The sequence below is a fragment of the Tenebrio molitor genome, chromosome 6 (assembly GCF_963966145.1).
Source record: "Tenebrio molitor chromosome 6, icTenMoli1.1, whole genome shotgun sequence".
Lineage (NCBI taxonomy): Eukaryota > Metazoa > Arthropoda > Insecta > Coleoptera > Tenebrionidae > Tenebrio > Tenebrio molitor.
The window spans coordinates 4,682,153-4,705,694 of record NC_091051.1 but is presented as its reverse complement, the minus strand read 5'-3'; the positions used below and the strand labels follow the sequence as shown (position 1 = coordinate 4,705,694).

General features: G+C 36.7%; 1 protein-coding gene across 3 annotated transcripts in view; it reads left to right on the top strand.

Annotated features, from left to right (window-relative positions):
• The first annotated feature begins 2,314 nt into the window (after window positions 1-2,314).
• The window catches only part of toy (twin of eyeless), a 38,477-nt gene continuing 17,249 nt past the window's right edge, over window positions 2,315-23,542 (top strand). Inside the window, exons 1-4 of one of the 3 annotated variants that reach the window (XM_069049872.1) lie at window positions 2,315-2,483; window positions 6,621-6,763; window positions 11,077-11,302; window positions 15,310-15,502. In XM_069049872.1, the coding sequence (XP_068905973.1) occupies window positions 6,751-6,763; window positions 11,077-11,302; window positions 15,310-15,502 (432 nt within the window). In that variant the 5' untranslated portion in view covers window positions 2,315-2,483; window positions 6,621-6,750. Of the gene's footprint in view, window positions 2,484-6,620; window positions 6,764-11,073; window positions 11,303-15,309; window positions 15,503-23,542 lie in introns of all 3 variants that reach the window. The other 2 variants (XM_069049873.1, XM_069049871.1) reach the window with 2 other exon arrangements.

Here is a 23,542-nt window from a genome sequence, read left to right as displayed (position 1 = left end):
CCGGGCGGCCCTGGAAAAGAATTGACCAAGAAAGATTGGACCAAGAGATGGAAAAATGGCTGTTGGTCAAAAGAAAAAAGAATGTTTTTATAACGATCAACAAATTAAGAGTCTTGTGCCCAGTTTAATTTTTTTACAGAATATTTTAGAAGTACCTACTGAGTGTTTCAAAATATACATATTTTAACGTAAAGCACAAACGTAATACATATACAACAAATTTAGTTCAGTAAATTATTTAGCTAGTTTAACATTTTCAAGGCCCTGTTACCTTTTTGATTGTATTCTTAATAAAATCACTTATTTCTTGTGTTGCTGAGAATTAATTTTACAATTGCAAATGTGAGAAGCGTCCATTTTGTTTAGAGGGAATTGACGTTTCCGTCTACGTCATTAATCACCAATCTGACAATGCAGTTTCCCCTAGTTTCTGCTGCAAAGTAAAAAATACCGCGTGCGGGAAATCGTTGTTTCCGCACTCCGAGGACAACCGGGAAATACCAATTTTGAAGCTATGAGTACAAAAACTTTTTTTCCGATCCAAGCAACCTACGATACCGCAATAATTTTTGAACACTTTGTATATTTACTCGTATGACCAACCTGTGATGATTTCTTCAAAAATATTTTTTGTACAAATATTTCTTCAAATTTGAACCAAAAAACAACATTTACCACTTCCCAACAATTTTATTTGTTTCTAAAATTGTTCGAAACTACTCAATACAAAAAAATATATAAAAAAAATATCTGAACCTAGATAAATAATTATTTTATTTAATAAAACAATTCATCTAACATCTGTGAAAAATATCGGGTGTTCATTTAAATTTCTCCGCAAAGTTACGTTGAAGAGTTGATTGTGAACGCACCACTTGTCAATTGGCAGAGTAAAAACACAAACACCGCAAAAAGTGAGGTTAGATTTAAACAGTTTCCGTAATCCATAATACGACTACATAGTGCGTTCACAATCGACTCTTCAACGCCAACTTTAAGGAAAAATTTAAATGAACAGCCGATAGAAGTGGGTCACAATTTATTGAACTTAGGTACAATACATAATTCTATATTTTCCATATTTCTTATTACGTAGTTATGATTTTTTTAAGTACCACATATACAGAGTGATTCCTAAATAATTATTGATTTCCTTTGTACCTATTTAATTTATCCTGTGATTGATTTTTGTCTCTTATAGGCTTTCAAATTTTCGAAAAAACAACAGGTCTAAATATGTACATATGTAACAAATTTCAGTCAAGACTGTCAAATTTTTGAAATGTGGAAAAATTTTGTTTGTAAATTAGTCGAAACAATAATAATTTTTAATTTTTGGTCAAAATTTAATATTTATTTAAAAAGTAGAGTTGATGTCATTTCTGGGTGTAAGTAGGTATATCTCTCTTTAATCATATCTACAAACAATCCTAGTAGACCCAGAGGAATTGTAAATCTTGAATGATGTGCTTGAAAATAAAAACAATAATAAAAAAAATACTTTTCTGAATCATCTTGTGTAAAGTACAGTCAAAAACGAACAAGCCAACCTGAAAACAGAGATGCAAAAAAAGGAGTATCGATTGCAGCACCGACGAATCAATCCGGGACATGCTTCCGTCGTCATGCACAGCCTACCGTCATGTGTATCGACAAATGCATTGTAATCAAGCGTGCCTCGCATCCGTCGTCGACATGTCGCGAATGACAAATGTCACTCCGCCACCGGTGAGGACAACAAAGAGCGCCGCCGCTCGGCTCGTGTCGCCCTGGTTTAATTTTAGCAGGAAATGAAGAAGAGATGACCCGGGGGCGGCGCGCCCGTCGAGTCTTGGCCATGCACGTGGTCACCTCATGCAAAGCAAATCTGTTTTAGGTCCTCACGCAAATCCTCCTCACCTGTCGCCTCCCGCACACACCCCGGGCCAAACTCGATGAACAACAGAACCTGGTAGCTCCGAGCGTCGCGGAATCGTCGTCGACGTCGGGCCGCTAATGTCCTCCGACGGCGCTGCAGGCGAGCGTCGGCCCCGGTGCGCCGCCGCGCCCCGCCGGAAACAATGGCGTCCGGCCCTCCTCCAATGGGACTGCGGGGCCGCCGAGGCGCGGCCGCCTCTCGTGCCCCGAAGACGCCGCACGCGCCGCAGCCGGGCCCGCCGCCGCGATCGGCGCGATCTCGATCGATCTCGATCGTTTCCGGCCGATATCGAAGAAATCGCGGAAGAAAGGCGAAGATCCCCCCACCACGAGGGCGGGGCGCGCGCCGACACGCCCCTCTGCGGATCAAGTCATCCTTGAACGTTGAGTGACGTGAAGCTGAGCCAGTCTTTGGCTCGCTCCGCATGGTGAAGCACAGTGGCGCTCTCTGACAGTCGACCAGACACGTGACCACCCGGATTAATCGAGCGAAAGCGCGTAGTGTGCGACTGGCCTTAGTTCGCGAGTGGGGTTTTTCGATGTGCGGTCTGTGATTTGCCGAAAAGGTAGGTAACGACCGACACCAATTACTCCGGGACTCCGGGCTCGAGGGTGCATTCAAATCGGGGAGCTCTGAACGACCCTCGACGCGCAATTAGAAATACATTTTTCCAGTTAACGACGTAGGTGGATGCGGCTCCGCGATCAAAGAGCTTTTTTGTTAATCCGCCGGTTAAACCGCACAAAGACGCGCTGCTCTCGCTTTGACTGACGAGAAATTGTAGCGATTCAAAGGGACAAACAAGTTTTGCATTTCGAGAGAGCTTCCTCGTCAAAAGGTGCACTATTGTGAGACGACGCCAAAGCTCCGCCGGATTTTATACTTGACTTTATTTTTAAGCTCGAGATTCGCTTTGCCGGAGCCGCTGCGGCGGCGGCGCCCCTCTCGTCTAATAACTAGACAGTTTTTGATTATGATCGTTTCTCTTCGACGGCTTTGGGGCGGATTTTTTTAGAGGGTCATATTTTGTTAAAAGCTCGTTTTAAGCTCGTTCAATTAAAATACGATGCGGACGGACGTTCGGTAAACATTCCATTAGCTGTTGCCAAAGTATCGGGATATTTATTTCAATTAAATTCTCAACTCAGCTAATGGACCCGTCGCTTCTGTTTTTCAACAAACAAACCGCTCTTTTCTATCGAAAAATTTGCTACTCGCTCCAAATTTTCTTTCGCAAAGCTCACCACTATTCACTTGATTAAACCCAAAAGCATTTGTGGCAACACTGCTAGTGTTGTGTAAATTTCTAACTTTACACGCACTTTTGACTAACAGGCTAGACCGTGGATTAGCAGCGGTGCGTCCAGATTAACCCCAAGACTTCATGTTTCCCTCAGTTTGTCAAAACGACACCCCCAAAAATTTCATCCAATTCAAGAATTTTCCGTCAAGCTAGTTTTTTCTTACTCTTCAAACCTCGCCGATTCAAATTAGCCTTGGCTTAACACCGCTAGTTAAGTAGTTCATTTGTAGTTGCAAAGTTGTCACAACTAAAGTTCTAATTTCTGCTGTCGACTTCCCACAACAAAGAGAACTGAACATTTTTAAACAAACAAAATCAAGCTCTTCCATTGGAATATTCTGTGCTTTGAATCACAAAAACCGCCACAACTCTTATTGTAAAATTTATAAATTTATTTATGCGAGCTGAATTTATTTAGCAATTACATATTTAAATATGTAGATAAAAGCTCGTTTGTAAACTGTTATAATTATAAAAGATGTATTATTCATTTTCGTAGAATTGTTTTGAGCATCTAGTGTTATTGATAGATTTGTGTTTTGTTGGTTGTGGGGAAAGAAAATTTGAAAAATAATATAAGTAATCCACTCACTTTTGCATATTTTTAAATGAAATTTAAATGCAGCTTACACAATCGCTTTTGTTTTGTTATTAAACCGATGTATACAAAGGTTGTCAACAAATTTTAAAATCATCCTGTTTATATTTATTTTGTATGAAGTCAAAGAAGAATAAAAGTGTTAACAAGTGCAATGAAAAAATAGGAAAAAACGTTCATGATAATAAAAAATGATTGATAGGATATTAAATGATGACAGCTTAATGGGAAATATTTAGCGATATTGCGATCAACTTCTCGTATCAAATGACACCTTCCATTTGATTCTCTTTTATTTTATAATGTAGTGAGAAATGTTGAGGTTCCAGAAAACGTTTAAAAATCTAAAATTTTAGCTGTTGGATATTTGTTTCTAGTGAAATAAAAAACTGGTGAAAAGTCGTAAAGGAATAATTTGTTCTATTTTTTACTGATCATGAAATTGAGTGATGTATAAGATTATAAATAAATGGATACAGTTTTCCAATTGGCTCTCATTAGCGCTTCAATTTTCTACCTGAGGATTTTATATACATAATTTAAAAATATTTTCGGATTATGCTGTTTAGTAGAGTCTGGCCAAAGAGGCTAAAGGTGAGAACAAAGGAAGGAGAAGAAATAAGAAATAAAGTTTATAATAATAAAAACAAAACAATAGTTAATTGGATGTTATTTGAGGAAAGCTGAATGTGCAATGTGTGAAGACTTTGCAAGCAACATCTCTTGTGAGATGAAACCTTTTTTTTATAATGAAATGATACTTTTTTTACTTAATTCAATAAAATAAAAAATAAGTGTAACCAATAACAGAATACGAAGATCAAAAATTTACGTAGAGGTTCCGGAAGCTGAAGGAAAATAAAAGTGACAACAAGGAAGCTGAAAAAAATTGGAAATAATGTTTATAACATCCGAACAATCGTTCCTTGGATATTTTTTATAATAAAACTGAAAGTGGAATATTTATCGACATTAGAAGCAACTTCTCTTATTTCTCTTATCAATTGAAACCTTCCACTTTTTTCTCTTTTATCATGATATTTTTGTTACTTTACAAAAAAATTCAAGTGCGTATTTGAGCAAATAATGTAAAACGAAATGTTGACATTTGCCAGAATTTCTAAAAAATGTGAAATTTTAACTCTTGCGTATTTATTTCTAATAAAATTTAAAAATGAAACAAATGAACAATAATAACATACGAAGCCGGGAAAAAAATCACAAAAAAAAATGTATTCTGTTTTTTCTTGCTAATGAAACTATGCGATGTAAAAAATATAAATACTGAAATTAACTTCTCACTCGGATCTCACTGGCGCTTCAAATTATTAATTGATAATTTAATGTAAATTAAACCAATGTGAAGGTTATCAACAAATTTAGAAATATTTTCCTTCTGTTTAGTAGCGGGGGGGATGAAGGGAATAGGAGGGGGGTGAGAAAATAGGGAAATAATGTTTGTAAAACCCAGAAAATATTTTTTTGCGTAAAGTTTCACGTACCTACAATATCTAGCAATGTTACAAATACTTACTTCTGTTATTAAATGATATTTTTTTACCTTATTACAATTTATATTTTTTATTTTATGAAAATGTTAAAATTTAAAAAATACAAGATTTTGTCTTGTTTGACTCTCTTTTTGAAGTTTTTCTCTTTTTTTTAATAAAATAAAAATCAGAACACAATTCGAGGATGAAGAAAAAAATACAAAATAAAAGATGTCTTTTAATAATTATTTTTATAATTCAATGTTGGTAAAACTGTGATGACAAAATTAGGCAACAAATCGAAACATTGTTTGATTTCCATATCATTATCATTCATTCAAAATATTTAATAATTACCCTGCTTGCATTTATTTTGCAGATTTCGATCACAAAAAAATTACAAAAAACAAAAAAATCCGGAAAATTGCGATGGAGAAAGCTCGAAAACAAAATTTATAACACGGAAAAAATATCTAATCAAATAAGAAATTTCTCTTACTTGTAATAAATAAAATAAAGCCTTTGGTAACCTTATGATTTACAAATTCTGTGTCAGATTTATTTACTTAGGACTTGGTAGTTTTGTTAATCTGTAAGTTCGTTACGGAATTTTAACTTACTACAAAGACTCAAAAATAAAATAAAAAGAAACATTTTGAATATTTTTGAAAGAAACAATAGTTGAGCAACTGTCGTTGAAAATGAAAAAAGTGAAAACATCTCACCTGTTTTGTTGCAAACAAAATTAAGCATAAACCTGCCGTGGGGCGTCGCTCCCTTAATTGCTAATTAAAATCGAGTCCGAGTGTTAAAAACGTCGCCAATTTCCCCTTTAGCAGATTTTTCCGCGCCAAGCAACAACCTGATTGTTCGATTAGACAACGTGAGCACCCAAAACAGGAGAAAATATTTCAACAACGTTTGCCACGTCGTTTTGGAAAACAAGTAAAAACGAAAGCTCGGTCAGCGGTCGTCAAGTTCGTTGGCGCGCAATCAGCGGTCTGGCTCAAAGCTCCTCGGAGCGGGCTTGAATTTGTCTTCATTTAACCGCGGTGGTTACCGACCACCCGTCGCGAACAATGGCCAAAGCTTGTCATAGATCTTTGCTACTCATGTTCATATATCACCCTCTATAGCGGCTAAAACAAACCGAACAATGCGCGATCGCTGAACAAGATGTTAACCTTTTCGGGGTCTGACAAGTGAATAATTCGACTGGCGATGATTTATATTGATGAAGTGCGACCCCAACACGACGCCTCGCCATGATCGGCGCGAGTACCACTCGGACTGACTGTTTCTGGTTTGCAGGTGGTGCGAAGAGGACACCCTGGGAGCGACGTCCGGACCCGTCCCGACTCCGGGCGGGTTTTCTCCAGTGATCTCGGCGGCGAAGACGCTTTCGCTAAGGGAATCGACGTGTGCTGAGGCCTTGTGGAAGATGCCCCATAAAGGTGGGTCGATTTTTGCAATTACGAGACGCGTGTGTGCTCCCCTTTGCGATCGCGCCCTCGCTGCGGTCTTTAATCAAGCTGCAATTAACTCGAGTTTTTTTCCCGTTCACCCCGCTTCTAATGATCGAGTTAATATACAGACCGCGTCATCGACTTGCAAATCCCGTGCGGTTTCGAGTGGACCCCCGGAATCGCGGCGGCGGACGACGATCGGGACCCTTTTTCGACGCTCGACGAGGATTTGCGAACGAATTAGGCAATTAGTGCGAGCGATTAAGACGGGTTCTTCGACCGGATAAAGGACGATTCTCACGTGTGACTGTCTAATCCGGACGCAGGACGAAGAAGCGCCCACTAACGAGGAAAGATGAAAGCGAAAATAAAACCCACGCACATATTTCCATTCCTTGTTTGTCGTAAAAATGCGGAAATTCTTCCTCAAATCGTTATTGTTCAATTCTATTCCACTCCTATTATCGTGTCTTCGACAAAACTAAACTTCTTGGAGCTCGTTCTCTTTTTCTAACCTCGTTTGATTCATCCCCGATCAAATTTGTTGCAGTTTTGAAACATTTGTATGTATGTCGGTGTCACTTGGCCACTTATAATTAAAAAACTACCGAAAAATTTTTGTTGAGGTTTTCACTACCTGCTGGAGAGTTTCTTTGACATCAGCTTTGACAAAGCAACTGTTTGAATAACATTGGATTAACAGGTAGTTTAGTTATATCCAGGTTCTGTACATTTCTTTTTGATGGTGACAACAAAGAAAAATTTTGATTACTGAATAATTTCTTTTTACTTTTTGAAGAACTTCTTCAAACTGTTCTTGCGTGTTTCTTCAACGTTATTTGTTTCTCTAGAATTTGAGAGAGAACTTTTCCCAAACGCGACCTCCAGAAACACTATAGTTTTTACTAACTTATGGCAAGAATTTCTACTTTGTTTTCAACTCTTTTTTCTACATTTCATTGCTCTGAAAAGCTTCAAAACTGATTGATTATGGAAGTTTCAGTTGCGGTTCTCGCAAAAATATAATACCAATTTCTGAAAGAAATTTTATTTTGTTCTCTATTCTGAAAAACATTTGTCTGAAAGAACGAAACAAAAAAAAAATCTGGTGAAATTTTTGCTCAAACAATTTCTTCACACTACATCTTCACTTTGGGAGGATTTCTTCACATAGTTCTTGCGTGTGTCTTGAAGACTCCTCTAGAATTAGAGATTGCTGTTCTTTAATATGTGTTTAAAATGTGAAAAATTCTGGTTTTTAACTAACTTAAATAAAATAAAAAAATCACTTTATTGTTTCTTCTTTTTGCAACTTTACTTGCTCTTATGCTTCTTCAAAAATATTAATTTTAGATAAATGTTTTCCTAAAATAAACGTATCTGGCATAATAACATCTAAATTCTTCTAGTGAAGTTTTCTTTATACTTTTCGACGAATTTCTTCAAATTGTTCTTCAGTGAAACTGATTCTTCGCTTCTTTAGAAGGCTGCTCTTCCTTGGTATAGTCCAGTTATGACCCCCAAAAACATTCTACTTTTTCGCCAGCTTCTATCAAAAATTCTATTTTATTTTCAGTTCTTTTGCCACTTTTCTGCTCTTAAAAACTTTCAAACTAATAATCTGGAAGCTTCAGTTCTGCTTGTTACAGCACTACGGTGAATGAGAATTGCTAAAAGGTTTCATTTTAGATAAACAAATTGGGTAATTAATTAACATTTTTGCTGAAACGACAACCTAAAGAGAATTTTTTTCTTTAGTTTAAACATTTTATTCACTTATGAAGCATTTCTTCAAACTGTTTTGAAGTGCTTCTCGTGTCTCTCGAACACTCTTTGTTTGTACAGAATTTGAAAGTGCTTTTACAATCCAAATTTGGTCTCCAGAAACACCCTAGCTGATCGTTAACGTATAACAAAAAGAATTACATAATTAACAGTTCTTTTTCTCACTTTCTCTTGTTTTCAGGCCTTCAACTGTTTGTCTAATTCTTTTTATAAGTTATTTCATTCTGGTTGTCACATTTTGCAAGCCTGCAACACTATTAAATAATTCCGTTATTTAATGCAAATTAGTGTTGTCACAACCAAATGTATTTTTGGTTGCATAACCTAAACAAATATTATTGACAATTTATGTTTGCGATGCTATTAAAGCGTCTATTGTGAATACAGTTGTGCCAATACATTTAAATTCCTGTGTATAAAATCATATATACTGGGCGACAAAAAAACTAATCATATCTTTTGGCTTTTGTTCTGTTATTTATAGATTTTGAAAACAACAAATTGTTTTCTTATAATTCAATTCTTCTCATTTTCAAATTTTGTTTCTCTGGAAATGACTTTAATCTGGAGGTATAAAACGACACACCATATATTTTTATGCTTTTATTTAATAATCCCAATAAATTCAAGTTCAAGACCTAACAGTTATTATAAAACAATTGAAGTTGTCTCGTAAAAAAATTTATATATTATCCTGTTACTGGTTTTTATCTGTTTTGAAAATTAACTGGTCTAGAATTATAAATTCGCATTCTTTTGAGCAACGCAAACTATTTCCAAAATTTCCAAATTGAAGACAATAACAGGCGAGAGAAGACTTTTTTTTGTCGCCCAGTGTATAATATTCAAATTCTTGGTTTATTGTGACTAATTTTGCGAAAAGGGTTAAGCTTGGGACACTCTGTACATTCTAAATGTCTCTTGGTTAATCTGCGAAAGCATCATTTGTTTCAAATTTCATTTCTACAAGGTAGAAAAGTGATTTTTGGAATCACTTTTGACAGTGTATCATCCGTGCTTAAAATATTTCGAGGATTAAACTGAGAAAGTACACCCTTCGGCTAGATCTTTTGTTCGCCAGCAATAAATCATTTCCTGACTTTCACGGGTGTGGTTAGCACTTTTGTTTGCACAAAGGACACCACAAATGTGTCAATAAACCATTGGACCTGTCACATTTCCAAAAAGACACTTTGGTGCTAATTTTTCCAGGCAATTCTCTTTTACTCCCAAATATTTCCCTAATCGGATTCTCTCTCTAAATCTATGATCGTCATTGTAAGTCTGTCGTTCAGATCTCTCTCAAATAAATTATTTTCAAGTACTTGGCGTGCCTCAGGGCAACACTTTGGGACCTGTCCAAATCAATATGTAGTTGTTTGTGCATCGAGGCTCGTGTCATTTTTTCTCCGCTACAAACACTACTAATAAATAGTAAAACTTTGGCTCACTTATTGATCAAAAGTGACAGTGGAGAGTCAAAGGCCTTTGACCGATTGACTGTTAATCCGCTTCGTCTGAAAACAATTAAAAGCAAAATTGGAGTTCGAGAGCTTCGGGACAGTTTGAAAGTAGTAAAATTAGTTGTGGTGATTTTAATTAGGATAATTGTGCAGGTGAGGAATGGATTGATTTGGCTGGGGCGTATTCGTGGAGATTTCGTCTTTTTAGGTTGTGAATTATGCACGAGTCGCGAATTAGTTTTCAGTCATTTCCATTCCTCCATTAATTTATGTCTGGTCGACTTTGCCAGGCTGTCACCATCTTGCCGACTAAAGAGTTTCCCCACTCCGGAGTTTCACGTCTCGGTACATCCTCAATTCGCCATGTAATGTTAAGGCTAATGCAATTTGAACGCGAGTGTCGCGAACTCCGGGTTACCGAGTCAACAAAGAGCCGCCATTTTCACGAGTCCGGGAAGGGGGGCGGAGCGGATTCCTCCGGGACGCGTCTAAGTGCATCCTGTGAAGGTCGCGTCTCACCTCTCCAGAGATTACGGCGGATTCCATCAATCGGTTATGTTTTCGGCAACCTCCGGCAAAGTAGTTAATGGACAAGAGGATGAACAGATAGATAAAAGGGGTTTAAGTGCGTTATAATCTCTCGTACATTAGTGAATAGGAGGCTGACTGAGGTAATTCTGCAGGCGGCATAAAGCGGGGGCGGATTGAGAAGTTGCTAAGTTCCTCAACTATTCAATTCGCTCATGTGCCCGAGGCTGATGCCACACATTCGGGATTAACTCCGGGATCCAGCCGGAAAAAATCCGGATCCGCGCGCTTCATTGTGGGATATTTATTAGCGGGGCGAAACAGTTATTTGTCGTGAATACCCAAGAATTTTCCTTGTAATTCAACATTAATCTGCACTCGGCGAATTCAAAGCGAGGAAGGGCGTGCTCGAGCGAGCATAAAATAGGACATAGATTAAATCCTATCCTTAGCTCGCATTGCGCTCACGCACTCCCCCCGTTATTATCGCGAAAACATCACTACAAAGATCGATTCTTCCAGAAGAGGACCTCATGCATCACGCTTCCATGGGCCAGAACACGATCTTCGGCTGCTCCACCGCCGGACACAGCGGCATCAACCAGCTGGGGGGCGTCTACGTCAACGGCCGCCCGCTGCCGGACTCCACCAGGCAGAAAATCGTTGAGTTGGCGCACTCGGGGGCCAGGCCCTGCGACATCTCCAGGATACTGCAGGTCTCCAACGGGTGCGTCTCGAAGATCCTGGGGAGGTAATAAGGCTCAAGTTTGATTAGATTAGGCGGCCGTCGGACGACGTCCGAAAAATCTCATTCCACACTAGAAATGCGATGATTCTCTTTGCGAAACGTTTACTGTCAAGTCGCTTTGCACGTTTAAACGAGAAGTGTTTTAATTGGACGACGACGTTCGTTTCGGCTTTGAGCTCGTTTGTGTCTCTTCACGTGAAGAGGCGGTGGTTCGTTGAAAAACACCTCCGAGTCTGTGAACGTTTTTCATAAATAAAATAGAGACGAAATGTGTGACCAAAAATGCTTGCTGGCGCGATTATCAGTTGTGGATTGTATTCAGGAGAGAATTGTGGTGAAAATAAAGAAAATGGTCGCTCTCGTATCTCGTTTAAAAATCATTTGTACAGATATTTAACCAGCTCATCTTTAAATATGTAGATAAAAGGGCTCAACGTCAACAACAAAAACGATTTCCACGTTGCCACATGTTTCATACACTGTTATCGCTTTTTCCTTATTGTTTGTATCGCGCGTTTAAATAAAATCCTGGGTTGAGTAGGCGTTGGAAAAATTAAACGGTTTAGAACAGTGTAAAGTTTGAATTTCCCGCCGTTTGACGCGAATGACATTTGTTTATGTTTAATCGGGACATAATTGAACATGTTTGTTTTGAGCAAAAGGCTGCCCTCAGACAATTGCTTCAAGGATAGGAATCGTTAAGTTATTCTCTTTTTAATGTAAAACATTACAAAGAAAGAAAAAAAGAATGATTTTTTAGATCCAAATTTTAGGTTAGTTGTCAAAATGCTTCAATTAATCTACGCTTTAAAAAAGCAAAAGAATTGACGGTTTCCAGCGCCTTTCCAGCCCAGGATTTTATTTGAACGCGCGATAGTTTAAACGTAAATTTTATATGAATTTTTCTTTTCGCCAATTCCTTTGTCATTGTTTCCTTCATCTTTTCAGTCTATCGTTTTCCTTCTAAATATTTTCCAATTAATTTTCCCTTTAATAGACCATTCTTTAATTTTCTTTATTTCTTTCATTTTATTTTGTTATGAATCTTCCAATTTTACCAGCAAATATTTACTCCAAATTTAATTTTTTTTTTAATTTTAATAAAAAACAATGAAAGCTCCTTTACTATTATCACTACCTTGTCCTCATCTTATTAGTAATTGATTCTTTTTTTTGAAATTCACATTTACTTCTAGATTTTTTTGTTATAGACATTTCTTTTGAAATTGATACAGGGGACCCTTTTTCATTTATATCTGGCCTTTGTTCCTCCCCTGTCCATTTATTTTTCTTCTTTTGGTCTTTCTAAACAACAATACCAAAAGGTATTGATCCATTTTCAAATTTTTCTTTTTTTTTTCATCACGAACTTAGTTCGAAAAGACATTAATAGAAAATGAAAAAAAACATTCGACCTTTAATGATAATGATTTATTAACGCCAAAAAAGCATATAGATTAACATACACAAAAGCATAAAGCTAATTAGGGAAAACAGCCTATAGTAAAAACGTTGTAGATGTGAATTGTCAAACTCAAGGTCGCTTAAAACTTATGATTGAACTGTACGTTAGTGAAAAATCTCTCATAAATTCCAAACACCTTACAAGCGCGCCTATACTCCGTTTCTGAGTTCGATGCCGGTAAGTCGTAAAACCGCTTAACACGCACAAGCAAATTTCTTTTGTTGGGAAAATATGTACTTGCGCTTGGCTCACGTTGACAAATTGGCCATCCTCGTGAAAGCTATGTGCGGCGTAACAGTGAGAAAACATGATGTTTAGAAGATGTCTAGTACTTTACAGCAGGAAATCCAAAAAGTTGAATTGTAACATTTTAATACCAGTAGAATGGCCTATACTGCTTATAATTAATTATTCATGAAAAGTGTTGGACGCACTGGAATCTGTCAGCGCTTCGGTCGTTTTATGGCTTAGCGGCATCGATCTCAGAAACAGAGTAGGTATACTTACTTTTTCTGGTAGTGCCAACTTAACAACAAGTCCACAATTCACATCTATAACGTTCCGGGAATACCTAAATTTTTTTCTCTGATCTAATTCAGTTCTAAAGATAACTAAAACGATTAGCTCTGCAGTTCATTACCAAAAGCATATTGTTTGTTTCTTCATCTGTTTTTACCAGGATGATTTACTACTTCATTTTTCTTTAATTTTTTGGCCTACTTTACAGAAAACACATATTTTACATTTTTGTATCATAATTAATTTGCAACATATCTGTCTTTTATTTTAATTTTGCTCCATCTTATCTTCATTGTCCTCTCTGACATGGATCTATCCACCTCTTTTATTATTTATATAATTTTTGTCTTCTTTTAATTTTATTTTCTTTCTTTTTTCAAACATCATTACCTCTCTGGATTTTTTTGTTTTGTTCTTATATCACAGATTTTCTTCTTTGTATTATTGTCATTTTTTATACCTTCTTCCCCAAATCCCATAATAAAAGTTCAATTAATTGTTTCATTGTTTTCGTCTCTTCCTTGTGTTTTAATTCTTCTTTAATAGTACTATATTAGTATTCAGGGTGTAACAGAAAAAAGTGCATTTATTTTAGCTGGTAATAGTAGGTACCCCTCAATTACAACAACTTTTCTTGAATTGCCATTTGTCCTCCCTTTCTTTTGACGTGCCGTTCACGCTGAATGCAATTTTATAAATCTGAATAGTTTTTTCAACAGGAATCGTAAAAACTGAATGTTTTTACTCCCTTCGCATTGCATTTGATGAATAAAATGTTTTCACTTTCGTTTGTTTTTTTTTATTACTGCTGTTTTTCTTGAATGTCATGGGAAGTTACAACTGCGCTTCATGAATAAAAAGGTTTCACTTTCATTTGTTTTTGCTACCTCCTTGTTTTGTTTCTTTATTAAATGTAGTTAGGTTAAAATCGTTCCATAGGCGAATAAGCAAATCTTTAGTATTTTTAGATTAATTTTTAAAACCCTTCAGAATTTGTTTTCGAAAAAAAATTATTTAGAAAAGTTGTTGTAGTAGATGAATCCTATTACCTGTTAAAATAAATGCACTTTTTTCTGTTACACCCTGTATATTTACCTAGATCCTAAATATGTACTTCATTTTTTATATTATACTCTTCTGTGTCCTTTACACTCTCTACATCACTTTACAAAAAGAAAAACAATAAATTTTTTCGAGTTATTTTTTCTTGCTTGATTATTATCACTCGATATTTATTTATCCTTCATTTTCCTAAACACGTTTCCTCATTTCAGCTGTTTTAATTTTTCTATTTCACCTCTTCCAAGTTATTTCAAATGCCCATCTAAATCTTCAAAATATTTCTTTTTTGTCAATTTATTGAATATGTAGCTGCTTTTCCTCTTATTTATCTTCCTTCTTCTTATTGCGTCATAGATGGTTTTTTCGTGGCACTGTTAGCTGTAGTAACTTCATAAAATATTCTTCAATTATCTCATTTTTATTCCCGCTTTTTTTCAGGCAATTCACTTCAATAATTTTTTTTCCTTCACTTTTTCATAATATACTGGGATTAAGCTTTCAACATATTTTCCTCGTTGTTATTTTTTTTCTGCTTCTTTCTTTTTCTTTTGTTCTTTGTTTTTCTCGTTCTTTATTTGATTTTTCTTTTTTCTTTACTTATCAACAAAACTTTTTTTTTTCTGAATTTCCTCTCCACATCTACTTTTTAGTTTAATTCTCCTCCACGACTTCTCGATACTTTCTTATTTTTTTTTTTTTTAATTTTTAATCCTAGGTATTGATTTCATAATTCCTTCTTCTTTGTTAATTTTTTAAAATCCTCTAGTAGTTTGATATTTTCGTATTTTTCTATTTTGCATAGAAAAACACTCTTGAAACATTCTCAAGAGAAAGTTTCCATTACCCTCCACCCTGAATACAACCACCACGGCCCTTTATCCAAATTGTAAAAAATTTTGTTCTCTTTGCACGAAAAATTCCTTGTACCAGAAGTCCGTTTTTAGCAGAAAAGATGACTCGGAAGCATTGTCCCCAGGTACTACGAGACGGGGTCGATCAAGCCGCGCGCCATCGGCGGCTCCAAGCCCCGGGTGGCGACCCAGCCCGTGGTGAACAAGATCGCCGAGTTCAAGCGCGAGTGTCCGTCGATCTTCGCCTGGGAGATCCGCGACCGGCTGCTGTCCGAGGGCGTCTGCAACAACGACAACATCCCCAGCGTGAGTGTTTAACGATTCCTCCACCTGCGGTTCCGCCGCCCCAGAGGCAAACACTCGCACCGAGTGCTCGTATCTGGCCCGCGTTTGTGTAACATGTCGTATGTCAGCCTGTGCAAACTCTATTAGTGACAAGATCTCGCTCTATTTACCCAACGCTGACAGAATCTCAGGTAGTTCGCCGACAATGCGATCGACCCCATTCACACAAATTCATCAAAACGATACTCGAAACAGTAATAGGTTAGTTTCGTGCGCATTGTGCCGCGACAAATGTCCTTGTCGTCACTTTAAGGAGATTTATGTTGTGTGCAGAAAGGCACTTTTGTCGCCGGAATTGCGTTCCGGGCTTCAAAGGGACCGGGTCGACCAAGAATGGGACCCGGAGGGACCGCCCGACCCACTCGTCCACCAACAAACAACTTGACAACGACCGGCGTGGTCAATGAAACTGGAACAAATGGGCCACTCCATCCGAAGGTGGCTCCCTTCGACAAAACCCAAAAAATTCCAAGCTTTGTTGCGCTGAAATTAACACTTCAAGCGCTAACTCGCTCCAACTCCTCTTCCAAAGATTCGAAAATTTTTTGGAATTTTTTTTCCAAAGTATGTACATAGTACAAAACGATCCCCAAAATCTCACGAACCGACGATCAGTCACAATTTTCGACTAATCTTGGTACACACTGTATACAGGGTGTATCTGAAATACGTGTGTTAATTTCAACCAGCGAAAGAACTCGCCAATTGATGAAACTTTTCTCTATAACATTTTGCAAAATTCGCAAAAGTATTCCAAAATTTTTTGCTCCCCAATTTTTACCAAAACAATTTTAATTTTAATTTTAAATCAATTTGTAATGCTTTTTCGTAAAAATGTTACAGAGAAAAGTTGAATGAATTAGCGAGTTCTTTCTCTGGTTAAAATGAACACACGTATTTCAGATCCACCCTGTATACGTATTTTTGAAATTTTTATTTTAGTTGTCGTTGGAAGAAGAAATGCTTGCCCCTGTGGAGTTGGTGAGCCTCCGGCGTGTGTGCAGGCGTGTTTAAGACGATGATAAATCTGTTAAAGTGTGGTAATTTGGCGCGTGCGTAGGTCGGCTCATCGATAGTAACTATGATACGCATTGCGTGAAAGCATCAAAAGGGACCAGTCGGAATTGCTGTCAGCGCCTTATATAGATTAAAAAGAGGGATGCGCTCGGACAGGGGGATAGAAAATGGCGGCGTTTCCGGTCTGCCATTGGGCAGATGGAGTCGTTTGTTTTTATGGTAATGGAGGTGTGGGGAGCGTCACCAGGTGGTCGGCCTAGGAGTGTGCGAAGGAGTCGAGGAGCGTAATTAAGCGGATGGGCCCCGGAGACGGCGCCGAGGTGGCAGAATATGGACGAACACACGCCCAACATTAATCCTTTAAATGAAATTGCCGTAATTGGGAGCGAGACATGCACTGGGAAATCACATTAATAGGCCACGGGGCAAATCTAGAGCGGGATGTTGACGCGGTCTTCGACAAGTACAAAGGACGGCACGCGATGCTGGTTATCTTTTTATTAAATGTGGAATGTTTGTGGAGTGTGTTACTACATCAGATGGTCGAATCATTTGACTTGCTAATTTTCAGGGAAACTTGGAAAGTACACCAGTAAATATTTGGAGTGAAAGATTGTTTTCCCTGTTATTAACAATAATTTTGAGAAACGTGAAAGTCTCGTTATGAAGAATCATACATAATTTACATGTTCCAAAATGCTTAAAAAAATAGAAGCTGTCAAATAATAAGCCATTCATTGCAGAAGTTAACGTTCGACGACTAATACAACACAGAGGAAATAAAAAAAAAATGTGACTTTTGGCCAGATTTTTATTTAGACAGTCGATAAGTGCAAAAGTACTCATATTTTCAAAACAACTTGTCCGATTTGCTGCAAAATTAAAAGGTGTTAAGTCTTTACTGGAGCAAATATTTTCCAGGAAGAACCATTCCAATTGGTGCCTTTTTGTGGAAGCTATCGTGAACGAAAGAAATTGCGTAAAGTTTCGTATACCTACATATTTCCAAAACCACGAGTCCAATTGGCGCCGACAATAAATATTTGGTACAAATAAAATTCAAATCTGGGCATTTTTTCGTAATGAAAACTTTGTGAATGTCTTAACAAATGAATATTTCAATATGAATGAATGAATGATTGAATCTATTGACTCTTTACTAAAACAAATGTTTTTCACAAAAAAGCTTCCGACGATGCTTTTTGCAGAAGTTATCATGAATGAAAAAATTAATAAATGAGGTAACGAATGAATGAACGCTTTAATAAATGAATCAATTGAATCTTTAACAAAACACATATTTTCCATGAAAAAACCTTCTAGTGGTGGTTTTTGCAGAAGTTATTGTGAAAGAAAAAATTAATAACGAATGAAGAATAAATGAATGGTTTTAAGGAATGAATCAATTGAAAATTCAATAAAAAAAATTTTCCATAAAGAAACATTCCAATTGATGCATTTTTTCAGAAGTTTCAGAAGAACAAAAAAATGGATGAATGAATGGAATAATTTAATAAATGAACGAATGAATGAATGAATGAAGTAACGAATGAATGAACGCTTTAATAAATGAATCAATTGCATTAATCTTTAACAAAACAAATATGAAAAACGTTCTAGTGATGTTTTTTTGCAGAAGTTATTGTGAAAGAAAAAATTAATAACGAATGAATCAACTGAAAATTCACTTAAAAAAAAATTCCATAAAGAAACATTCCAGTTGGTGCATTTTTGCAGAAATTATCGTGAACAAAAAAATCGATGAATGAATTAATAATTTAATAAACGAACAAATGAATGTTTCAACGAATGAATGAATGAATCAAAGAAGGAATGGTTTAATGATTGAATCTATTGAATCTTTACTAAAACAAATATTTTTCACAAAAAATCTTCCAATGATACTTTTTTGCAGAAGTTATTATGAACGAAAAAATTAATAAATCAACGAACGAATGAATGAATGCTTTAACGATTAAATCAATTGAATTCTTAAGAAAACAAATAATTTTCCAGAAAAAAATGTTCCAGTGATGCTTTTTTGCAGAAGTTAAGAAGAAAAAAATATTAACGAATGAACGCATAAATAAATGGTTTAAGGAATGAATCAGTTGAAAATTCACTAAAACAAATATTTTCCAGAAAGAAACAGTCCAATAGGTGCATTTTCGCAGAACAAATAAGTTGATGAATGAAAAAATGAATGAATGCTTTAATGAATGAATGAATGAATTGAATCCTTTCAAAAATAAATATTTCCCACAAAGAAACACAGACGTACGCACAGTTTCCCACTTTTCCTTGTTTTGAGCAAAGGACAATCAGAATTTGATCTTATTTCGGACATGATTTTTCAACCCTATCAGCGTACCTATTTCCATTTCTTTAGGGAATGTGGAAGTAAAAAAACTCCGCAAATGTTTTACCATTTAAAAAAACGAATAAACTGACCAAAACATTTTCTAGACACTGTTTTAGTCTCCTCGATAATTATTTGATGTCAATTATTATGTAGTTTCCGAAAATGTTTCCCAGTTCACAAATGCATTTGTTGTTCGGAAATAAGACACAACACAAGCGTTCGCAACCCCGGAAAAATTTTCGGCACTAGAGAGATTGTAACTGACAATTTCAGCGCAAGAAATGATTTTGTATGTTTTGAAAGAATTTAAAACGATTTTCTGTGAAATGAAAAATGTCTAAAACAACGAATTTTCGCAGAGACGGAAATAGGACTTTAGAAAAAAATTTAATAACTAGAATAGTTTACAAAATGTACAGGTGTCTCAAAATTCGCGAATTCCGAATCCAGAGCGTTGTAGGGGATCACTTCAGCAGTCCAAATATGGAAATTAAAAAAAATCGGTTTATTGTTATTTATGGTGTAGATGATTGTGGAAAATAATAACGTAAAACAATTTTTTCAAGAATAGCTTTACTTTGAAGTAAAAAAATCTTGATTTTTTGTATTTTTTTTTTTAAATGGAACGGCAACGTAGCTAGAATAGTATTTTGTCACTGTGGATATGAAGGCTGCTATGTATTGAACAAAATTAAAGTGCTTATATCTTCTTTAGGAAGAGCCAATTTTTTTTCCAAGTATTTTTCGAGCTCCACTGGGTCCTTCCCTACCACGCTCTAAATTCGGAATTCGCGAATTTTGAGACACCCTGTATAAATCTATCAGATTTTTTTTAAATTAATACGTAAATGCACTTTGAGTTGAACACTGAAACTTGCAAAAAAAAATGTAAACGTACGAGAAACCTGAGCAAATTGAACGAAAATTTCAAAGAAAAAATAATTATTATTGATATCGCAACAATCAGCGAAAAGTTTACTTGGAATTTTGACTTCGAAACCCAAAATTGCGATCATCCTACTTTGATGGTGCTCAACTCTGATTGGTCAAGTTTAGAATGTCTTTTCTCGACTATCGATTGAGATAGGACTTTTTTTCTTTAAAATTCAAATCATCACATTTACCCAAATAATCCCTTTTTTTTCTCTGGGGAGGCAATTCTGGGACACCTGTATAATTTTTTCGTTTGAAAATGCCACCATCCTCATCATTATCAATTATTTTGCTTCAAAACCATTTTCTTCTAATCCTGTTAGCGATTAGGCCAGTTTTTGTGTGTGTGTTGTTTTCATCACCAATCGAAATTCGTCGCTGTAAAATTTGCAAATTAAAATGTCCAGCAAATTTAAAACCGAAAACACGAAATCAAAGAACCTGAAATAGCAAATATTCGGAATTGTTCTGAACAAATGTGTTTAGTTGCTAGTTAGGTAGTTGCACAGTTCATTGCGCTTTATGTTTGTTCACCATTCAACAGAATTTCATAATTTGATAAAATCACGCAACTACTGAACATTGATACATTAACAGTAAATTTCGAGCGTCGCTCCTGAAAATTACCCTCCCCAACTATCGACAGTCCTGGGGAATTTGAGGGAAGAGTGGAATATTTTCACGAAGGGTGTTTGTTTTTTCGGTAATCGTTGTAAATGTGTGATGGCGGAACGCATCGATATTAATTGGCATCGTGTACGAAAATGCTTACCGAAAATAAAATCAGAGTAAATAAGAAAGAGGGAAATCGGAGTGTGTCGGTATTTTGGGGTTGGTGTAACCAAGGTAACGGCAACAAGGGCGGGCGAGCTGGAACGCGGGGATTATAAAAATAGATAGAGATTACAGAAAATGGAGGTCCTGTCTGTGGCGGACGAGATGTTCGCCTCACGAAAATTTTTGCGCCAGTCGATCCTAATCCTGCGAAGCACCGCAAGGACGACGCACTCGTAGAGGAATTCGGAATTAGGCAGCGTGCTGTAACACTTGAAGGTTATCAATGCGTGGGGACGGCGCCGGAATCGGAGGGCAGTTTCATCATTGACATAAATAGCTTTGGGGGCGAGACTGCCATGATAGGTCAAACAATTCGGGGGCAATCGAACGTGAACAGGAAACGCCACTGTAAGGAGGAAAATGTCTGTAAATAGGGCCGTTCCGACGCGCACCGAACCGCCACCGATCAAACTACACAACTGAACTTGCTTTACGAGACAAGGCTTGTCCTTTCTCTCTTCACGTAATTATTTGTTTTCAGCTGAGGACTCGGTTTTCGCACAAATATACAGCGCGATAATTAAACGAGAACTAAACAGGACGAGAGGGATTCGCGATGGCGTACGTGATGTTTGGATGATAAATAAACGGGACCCGTTACCTAGCCAAAATTGCTTTCGCAAAAAACACACAATCTTTGCTTCCAAATTTAATCAAAGGGATGAGCACGTTTGAGCTTTGTTTGTTTCGTCAATTTTGTCCTCAAAATCATACCAAGTCTACGAAGCTTCAATTTTCAAAAATATTCCAATTTCAAAAGTATCGAAAAATATTTTTCGGCTTCCCCAACTGGGATATTTTAGGTATTTTACACTGCTCCAACTAATCAGGCACTCGGCTTCGCCTCGCGCCTGAAACCTAGTTGTCGCGCTGGAAAATATACCTACCGTACTCAGGTAAATAACTATTCAAAAATTAAATCATTGTAAATGGTAAAGATAGAAAGACATTTTAGATTTTACAAAATTTTAATTGCTGTTTTTCGTTTAAATTTATTCAAAATTACATTAACAAAAAAAAATCAGACAATAATCAGAGTGATCATGTTGGTATTCTTGAAGTGGTTTTTTTTAAATTTACGAAACTTTCATTAAAAAAAAAATGTTTCTGGATTTTTTGGAACTGAAAAAATTCCAGTTTCCGAACTACCGATGAACAACAGCTATTTTCAATACAAGTGAGCAAAATAGTGCGTTTAATTACGAGTACGAAAGTTGGGCGTCTGGGTCGAAGGCGAGGCTCCAACTATACAAGTGATTAAATGCACCGAGTGACTATAAATGATTGAAAATTATTTTGTTATGTTGGTAACACATTTGAAATCTTTAGTTGGCAACAACGTTGGCATGACACACGCAATTTTTAAAACTGAAACAAACGTCAAAAAAATCTAAATCGACAATGTACTTCGTGACTTAACCTAACCTAAATAGAAATGATTGACAAATGATGCACGAGAAACTTGCACTACCAACAGCATCAGTGTTGCCAATCCACTATTTTCCTTCAATCATTTATAGTCACTCGGTACATTTGTTCATGCTTGTTGAATCTGATTTTTTCGTTGATCAATTGATCATAAAAAAGAGTCCCGGAATCGAAATTTCGGGCAGCATTTTTTGACATTTTTTGAATTTTGAGTTATGCGCAGTGAGTGTAATTAAATCATCGGTTGCATCTACTGCCTACCCCTTATTATGCCGCAAATCACTATTTTTTAGTGTAAATAAATCAAAACGACAAAAACATGACAAGAGTAAAAAATGAGTTATATTAACGTAAACTGTACATACTTATCATTATCTATCTGCATCACTATTTTTCATAACTGTTAAAATCACTAAAACAATAACTTCTGCAAAATTAGCCCAACAGGGAACTCACAAAAACAGTTTTTCACAACAAAACCTGGATCAACAAAATTCCGAACAAAAGAGGTTATGTTGTTGGACAGTGCGTGTTTGTGATTGGTTTACTAATTTTAGTTTAATCAGTGATACCAACACGTAATGCATTTAGCATGAATTTTTCCATGAGTTTACTCCAAGCAATTTCACGTTTTTTCGTCAATTGAACAAGTTAAAAATTTAAATAAGTCAAAAATACGACAAGGTTTAGTTATTGATATTTTTAAAACAGATTTAAAACACTTTCAGTACAACATATTTGGCGCCCTCTATCGACAAACTCGCAAAACATTGGCCGATTGTCAAATAATTTGAGACGTAAAAAGTGATGGTTTAATGGGGTGCACCAAGATCTGGGGTTGATTTGGTGGAAAGGGTGGCACCTGCGAGCGCATTTGCACTTTCCACAGGATAGATCCGGTGCGGTCTCGTCGGGAAAGTGTATTTGCATTGGTCGATTTGTTGGGCACCTCGGGAAAAGAGTGAGTTCGCCGCCACAATCGGGTGTTTTATAATTTAAAGCGTCGGGAGTTAGGCGGTTATTACCATCAAGGAGGCATTGTCCCGGGGGAGTGCCCGAGGAGAATGGAGCGGCTTGTCGAAAGGGAAATCACTGTGGTTTCATAAATTGAACAATTTAATACGGCGCAATTCAATTACATTTTACGATAAATTTCTTTCGAGTTCATTTTGAAATTCGCATTATTACCGAGAGGAGACATCCCGGCAGTGGTTGTCCCTCATCCACGAGCCGGGCTATTTCACATATGACCGAACACGAATTGTACAACACGCTTAGCTGATCCTATTCAAAAAAATTCTTCCCTCTCTCGCGCCCCCCACATTTTCCCTTTTTCCCTTTCTCGATAGTGGACGGCATAATGACGTGCGACGCAAACCGGATGATGTGAAGCGGTTTTCGCAAATCCACCGGATATCGGTTCC